The 7,661-nt window shown below is 42.4% G+C and overlaps 1 protein-coding gene and 1 pseudogene across 1 annotated transcript; both read left to right on the forward strand.

Moving 5' to 3' along the window:
* The first annotated feature begins 2,363 nt into the window (after positions 1–2,363).
* Positions 2,364–4,927, forward strand: LOC133912628 (histone H3.3). Its single transcript, XM_062355472.1, has 5 exons — positions 2,364–2,507; positions 3,863–3,946; positions 4,052–4,128; positions 4,226–4,316; positions 4,409–4,927. The coding sequence occupies exons 2-5, from the start codon at positions 3,875–3,877 to the stop codon at positions 4,577–4,579; spliced, it is 411 nt and encodes a 136-aa protein (XP_062211456.1). The 5' UTR covers positions 2,364–2,507; positions 3,863–3,874; the 3' UTR covers positions 4,580–4,927.
* Positions 4,928–5,243: 316 nt separating this feature from the next.
* Positions 5,244–7,661, forward strand: LOC133912629 (uric acid degradation bifunctional protein TTL-like; annotated as a pseudogene).

Here is a 7,661-nt window from a genome sequence, read left to right on the forward strand (position 1 = left end):
CTGGGAGAGCAAGGCTGTATTGTCTAGTTGCTGACTCCTATCTGGGCCTGGATATTCCATGGTGCTATCCTGGAGTTTTTACTTATCTGACCGAACTTTCCTTATTACTGGCTGGAGCATTGGACGAACTGATGGTTGAATCAGGCACTTTTCGGAGCATTTAGCATTGATAGTTTCGATCGTATGTTCCTTGATGATTGGAATGTCCAAACCAACAAATTTTGCTAGTCTGTCATGATATGGCATGACATATGATGCTAACAGGGGAGTTACAATTTCTATGCTTGGTTCACAAGAGAGAAAAAGACCCCCTTTGTACTTCCTCGTGTTAGTGTAAATTCTTGAAGAGGTGGTTTGAGTTGCCCAGAATTTTTTTTCCAGCCATGTAATTCCACAGCACTTGATTATTTCATGATATCCTCAAATTAAGTCATCAGCCATCTTGAGAATGATAATCCCATAGCCTTGCAACCTTATTATCTTCCTTCTGATCTTACCATTTGGTAGTATAGCCATGGAGTATAAAACAGTTAGAATTATTTGGTAGTTATAAGATATTAATAAAATATAGATGAGTGAGAATAGAGAGTTAAATTTAGGGATTGGTTGGAACGATTTCTCGACACATGGAACTCCATATTTATATATAGAGGAAATGTGGAGACAAATTTAAGGAGTGGGTTGAAGATGCTCTTAGGGCTTGCGATACGATTGAACCTGCAACTGTTTAGTTGACTACAATTGGTCTAACAATTTCTAACTTACATCTAAAAAGGCAGCTTTAGCTTAGCCTCCTACTCTTTGTCTCTTCAGCATCCACATGATAGCTTGTTTGCAGCTCGCCCTTCTGTCTGTATACCAAATTTAATGTTCAACGAAAATTCCCACTGTTGAAGCCTGACCAAGAATTATCTTGGAAGTAGTGGTCCAGTCTTTAATTTCTTGGAACTACATGTTTCTCATCATGATCGCCGTCCCTTAACAAAAAACATTAGGTTCCAACGAAAGAAAATGATACTTTTTTCAACAAGTAAAATGGGTTCGTGAGCAATTTAACATATAACACGCAAAAAAATCCATGCTATTTTTATGACAGTTTTTTTTATATCTAGCTTTTTGCTACAAATTGCTCACTCGGTCATAAATATTTATCACTTTTGGTTTTTTACGATCTTTAGCGTGCAACTTTGACCATTATTTTTTATTATAATATAGTTATAATATCTAATAAAAATATAATATTATGAAAGTATTTTTCAAGACAAATCTACATGGTCAAAAAATTTATATTTATGTTTCCAAACTAATATTTTTGAAGCTATTGACGATCAAAATTTTAAAAATTTAACTGAATCTTGATCAAAGGATAAATATTTATGACCGGAGGGAGTACAAATTTAACTAATTTCCTTGAAGATAATTTATGTATGTAGTTTATATTTTTTATATTTCATATTCAACCATATTCTATTTTTTTACATACGTTTGATATAGTGTGTTTTCACCTTCTATCCCTATGTTTTCCAATTGAGTTCTGTATGGAAGAAACATATTTGAACATAAAAAAACACATCAAGACAAATTTTTATTACAACTAGCTAAGTGTCCGTGCGTTATAACGAAAATATAAATATTAGGTGACATCAATTATAAATTCAAGGTATAGCGATGTAGATATACTATGAGAGTACTTTCAAATGAATATTTTAGGAGGGATTCTGTAGTAAAATTTCAGATAAGATCCAAAAATGAAGAGAAGATTATCTACTATTTTTTTTTAATTTTTTAATTTTTATTAGTAAAATAAGTTTTATATTTATAACTGATAACCATGCGGAAGGCTAGATAAAAGGATAGATGATAAAAATAAATAAATTATTTAAATTTTAATGATTTTATTAGATAGAAGAAGAAGGAAAAAAAAGTATAAGAGAATATGACCTCGTTATCGGAGACAAAACCCACATTGTTCGGCAGGTATATGTCAAATATTACTAAATTTTTTATTTAATATGCGTTACTAATTCGATTCTCTATTTTTCCTTCGGTCCCTTGTCATCCGATGGAAGCTCGAAAGCAGCGCATGGCGGAATACCCATCGCGTCTGGGCTTGTGGGGTCCACACCAAATCCAACGGCCGCTACAGCGACACCCCAACCTCCTGTCGTCCTCAAACCAAACTCGCTCGCCGCAAGTCCTCACGTCACGATACGAACCACCACAGGTCCCTGAATCCGCGACACACCGGCCCCGATCAATCAGGGCCCTGCTCTGCACGCTGGTGATCCGGGCCAAGAACCTCAAACCCCTCGGCGCCGTCCGATCCGCCACAAAGAAACACACCCACAGCGCATCCCGGCCGCCCACCGCACGCGACCGGATATACCACTCGGATGCCGCTCTATAAATAGGAACCGCCCGCTAGGCCATTTCACTTTTTCGAGCTGCTCTTCCTCGCGCGGCGTCCCGATTCGAAGCGTGCGAAGAGAGCGAAGCAGCGCGGAGAGGTATGCTTCCACGGTTTCTGATTCGAGATGGGGTTGTTATGGTTGCGCGGATTTTGCTCTTTTCGTTTAGGGTTCGTGGGTTGGGGGGATCATTTGGGTTAGGGCTTCGCATGGTTGCGTGATTGATTTAGGGTTTGCTCGGCTGATCTGGTTTGATTTGGCTGAAACTGCTTGGTCTGTGCGGGTGGATGCAGTTCCGGTGGCTTGGCTCTGATGGTTTGGTATGGTAGCGTTTGTTGGGGGTGATTTAGGTGTGGTTGTTGTGATTTCGTGCGGAGTCGCATCGCTGAACAGAATTACCGGTGAATTTTGGGATTTAGCACTTACTCGTGGTTGCTTTCTCCGTTTGGGATATATGATTGTTTGGAATTTAAGGGTTGACTCTTACCTCGTTATTAGGGTTCATCGGGATTGTGTAGTTGTTTTATGCGATTATTATGGTTTTGTGCGGAATCGCACTTCTGATTGTCAAAAGTTAATTTAGTGAATTTAGCGATTGTTCTCGTCATTTACTTTTCGCTGTTTTCATGTTGAACATTTACCACTACGATTTTAGGGCGTGTGGTCATGAATTTATTAATGTATTCTGCTAGATTGTTGTAGTCATGTCAACTCTCAGATACTAATTGTATCGAATTGAGGGATATAATGCTTTGTCTAGAAATTTTTGTCAATAGTATTATGATTATCGCAAGTTAGCCACCGGTGGACCTCTGTGTTTTCTCCTGTGGCACTGTTGTAGGGCGTCATTGCAAATTTGGAGGTTGGTTATATGCTATTGTGTGCTCTAGTTGTGCTTCTTGTTGTTCACAAGGATAAATGTTTTCTTTCGGCTATTGAATAATGTTGGATAATTGTGATGTTGTGGCCAAATTTACTTTGCTAGCTTCGGTGTCTTAATAATATAGCCCCGTGATTGAACTTACTGCTGAAACATCAGTAGGTGATCTCGAACATGGTAGATTTGGTCCTATTTTGTTTTACTGAAAGTCTACTCACTATTGGTAGTTAATTGTTTGCATGGCAAGAATTCTCTACCCCTGATTACATTGTCAGTTACTGCAGATGTTGCTGGCTTACGTTCTTAGATAGTTGTGCTATGTTTCATCTAATTCTCGAAACTTTCACTTAGTTTTATGAACTTAGTTGTACTGCGCTGAGACTTTACTAAATAATTTGTTGTGTGTGCACGCAGTTTATTCTTGGAGCTTATGTAGTTAGTTTAGATTTTTGAAGTTACTTCATATTTTACATGGGTAACGGTGCCTTAGGTGCTTAGATAACCTTGAGCTTTTGCTAGTAGTTTTTTTACCTCTAGAGATGATGGATCTAACCTATTGCCTAATGATTTGTAGGTAAGGTTGTAGATGGCCCGTACCAAGCAAACCGCTCGCAAGTCCACGGGAGGAAAGGCTCCCAGGAAGCAACTTGCAACCAAGGTAAGATTCTTCCGATATGGCACCTTATCTATCCTTTTGTTGTTTAACCCGGATGTTGTTTTCAAGCTTGACTGAATTTTACATCTTGCTCCAATTGCTTCATAGGCTGCACGTAAGTCAGCCCCCACTACTGGAGGAGTGAAGAAGCCCCACCGCTACCGCCCTGGAACTGTTGCCCTCCGGTTAGTAACACAAGATCCTTTTATCCATCTCGTGCCAAGTTACTAGTCTTGGGCCTGCTCGTGATTGATTTGTTGTGCTGCAAATGCAATTTAACAGTGAGATCCGCAAGTACCAGAAAAGCACCGAGCTGTTGATCAGGAAGCTGCCCTTCCAGAGGCTTGTTAGGGAAATCGCACAGGACTTCAAGGTCCATAAATTTATCTAATATCTGAGATTGTGTGTCTGCTGTTTGGAATTCATTCTGATGAGTAGTTGACTGTACATCACCTTGTTTTGCAGACTGATCTGCGTTTCCAGAGCCATGCAGTGCTTGCCCTCCAGGAGGCTGCAGAGGCATACCTTGTTGGTCTGTTTGAGGACACCAACCTGTGCGCCATCCATGCTAAGCGTGTGACCATCATGCCTAAGGACATTCAGCTGGCCAGGAGGATCCGTGGCGAGAGGGCGTAATCCCTTCAGTGATCGTGACAAATTAAGTCTCATGTCGTAGTAATCGTTTAATCTGGTGGCTTGTCAAGGACATCCAAGTAGGGTTTATTTTGTGGAACATATGTTTCTGTTCAGCACTATATAATGGTAACCAACCTTGTTGGTGTTACTATTAGTTCTGTCGGATACCTGAATTGTTTATCTTATGTCTAGTTGTCGGATACTTAGAATTGTCGATCTTATGTGACTGCTGGTGCTGCGTTGATGGTATGTGCCATTCGTGTGCGTTGTTGCTGTAGACTAGCAGTGTCGTCTTGCCTGCACTGCTCACTTCCTGGTCTGTTAGATGTGAAGTATTGTGTTGCTGTACGTGTATCCTTTGTGTAAGTTCATGTTAATTTATGTTCATCGTTTCTCTGCGTGTTGGCTGCGGAATTCACACTCGGTTGACTCATGTCGCACGGTAAGAGCAAACGAAAAATCTTGTCGAAAATCAGGTACTGACGACGAGAGCTCGCACGGCGCCATGTATCTGGTTCGTGAGTACTTGCAGAACGGCTGGCCACTCTGCTGCGTATTTTGTTCTTGCAGATGCTAAACAAATATTACGTTGGAATCCCCCCGCCCCCCACACACAAGTGGAGAGATCACGTCAGAATACGGGTAGCTTCAAATATTACGTCAGAATACGGGTAGCTTCAACACAGGCGAGCAGAGCAAAGCCACCACACGGAGTCGGAATCACGAGCCCTGACCAGACCTCCCCATCGATCCCCTTGCTAGTACGGCCGCCGGTGAGATGGCGCCGCCGTGGTCTCTGTCCGTGGAGGACGTGCTGCGCGTGAACGGCAGCCGCCGCCATGGCGGCTGCCTCCACCGTCGCGTCCCTCGCCGACGCCCTCCTATTCGCCCGCCGCATCTGGCTTGACGAAGTGGGTCGCTTTCTCGCCTTGGCATTCTCTCCTCCATCCACACGCGTCCCCTCGCTTCCGATTGACGCTCCCTGCTTTTGTGTGCGCGCGGCTCGCCGAATCGGATCAAGGTGTATGTGAACGGATGGCTCGAAGCCTTCGCCGCGCACCCGGCCATCGGAACCACCTCCCCCTCCGTCTCCAAGTCGGTGGAGTGTCTTCCTTCTCCCCCTCCTCCTGTCAATTCCTCTCTTTATTCGTTTCAGTTCTCTTCTTGTTATTGCTGATCGCCCGTCAGTCACTGTGGCCGCCCGTGAATCCTGTAACTGCTAGTACTAATTATACAAGGCTAGTAAAACCACCTCATGAAAGAAAACAATTATACCGTGTACTTGCGACTAAATGGGAATTCAAGTGTTAAAAGGCTCAAGTGAACTGAATGGAGGCTTTCACTCTACATGACCTAGGACAAACAAGTTGACACCAGTCACTGTGTTGGTAATCGTTGTTTGCTTTGTGTTTTAAGGTGGAGCAAGGAGGAGCAATCAGCAGCGCTCTCCACAGCCACGGATTCGGCCACCCAGGTGCTACATCTGCTTCCACCGACTTCCCTGCAACTATGATATATGACCTACAGACTTAATTTGGTTTCTCCACCTGCTGTAGGAGTTGGCGGAGTGGAATGCCAGGTACAGGGAGAAGTGTGGGTTCGTGTTCATGATTTGCGCATCCGGGAGGACTGCACCTGAGGTCTTAGCTGAGCTTAAGGTCTGCATATGCTGATCTTTCAGATTCCAGTGTTTGTTTTCTGCAATGGGGTGTTGTGTTATCTGGAATACCAGCAAAGTTACAACTCCAAGTATTGTTGTTAGAATGAGAATAGGACAATTCCTCCACATATCTGTAATCTCATTATTGACAATAAAAGACCCCATGAATCTGCAAGCTCATTATCAAAACTAAATATTCAGATGACGTTTATGCTGCTTCTCCTTGGTACGCTGCATTGTGTAAGCTATAGCTTCCTTCATAACTGAAGCATCAATTTAAAGGTTGTACGCGGTTTTTTCTTTATATAGTTGTAACGGCCTTGATATTATCTTGCTGCTATTTCAGAGGCGTTACGCCAATAGGTCAATTGTTGAACTTGAGGCTGCAGCACAGGAAGAACTTAAGATAACTGAACTGCGTCTTGCAAAGCTTTTCTCTTCAGAGGCTATTGTTCCCTATAATACAACCGAAGGCCCCACCATCCAATCGGATAAAGCAGCAGGTATCAATTCTATCCCAGTTTTTTTAGAATAATATTATGTAAATGGAAAATTGCACTTTTGGTATTGAGTCTGAAAAATCGCAAGAATAGGAGTCGATCGACATTTCAAATACCAACTTGTATAAATTAGATTTTCCAGTGTCTTGTCGATAGAACTCCTATAGGTAATACAGTACTCCGACTAGATGGATGCCTCATTCCACGTAGATGCCACCTAGGTCTGTTGGAATTTCAAATGCCCATATGCTTCGGTTGGGTTATTCTGCTTTCTCATCATCTAAATTTTCAAAAGATCGCATACGGATTATTGGAGCACATCTTCGAGCTCTCCCCCAGCCTTCTGCCAATAAAGCTCCTGAAATTACAGGTTGCTCCAACCGAACTCGACCGCCCATCATAACCCATCTGTTGGACGTTGCTTGTGGATCACCTGCATCTGGAATCGAAGTTCACCTGGAGATGTGGAAGGATGTTTCAGCTCCTCCGTCATTCAGCAACAAAGATCCCAATGGATGGGCAACCCTAGGTTCTTCGGTTACCAACAATGATGGCCGCAGCGGATGGACATTGTCGACAACGTTGCTCCTGGTTTCTACCGCATCAACTTCAAGCCTTCAATACTGGCAAGTATGCACCATCAGGGTTCTTCCCTTATGTCAGCATCATATTTGAGATCAAAGAGAACGAGACGTTATGAGCATTTCCATGTTCCGCTCTTGCATTCCCCCTTCTTGTTCACCACTTATCGTGGTAGCTAAATTGTCAGTTTACGTGTAATTACCTCAGTTTGTTGGGATGTTGAAGAACAACAGTGTAAACTTGACACTTCCGTTATGATGAATAATTTCGTTCCATGTACCACAGGCTTGGTTTTAATCAAGATGTATTGTTGATGCCTATAATCAGGTAACAAGTACTA

This window comes from Phragmites australis, chromosome 3 (genome assembly GCF_958298935.1).
Source record: "Phragmites australis chromosome 3, lpPhrAust1.1, whole genome shotgun sequence".
Classification (NCBI taxonomy): Eukaryota; Viridiplantae; Streptophyta; class Magnoliopsida; order Poales; family Poaceae; genus Phragmites; species Phragmites australis.

What these genes read in the sequence shown, in the direction of transcription:
- LOC133912628 (XM_062355472.1), top strand. Translation starts at nt 3,875, where the DNA reads ATGGCCCGTACCAAGCAAACCGCTCGCAAGTCCACGGGAGGAAAGGCT. An exon ending in GGAAGCAACTTGCAACCAAG is followed by an intron (nt 3,947 to 4,051) that starts GTAAGATTCTTC and finishes ATTGCTTCATAG; the next exon opens with GCTGCACGTAAGTCAGCCCC. An exon ending in AAATCGCACAGGACTTCAAG is followed by an intron (nt 4,317 to 4,408) that starts GTCCATAAATTT and finishes CTTGTTTTGCAG; the next exon opens with ACTGATCTGCGTTTCCAGAG.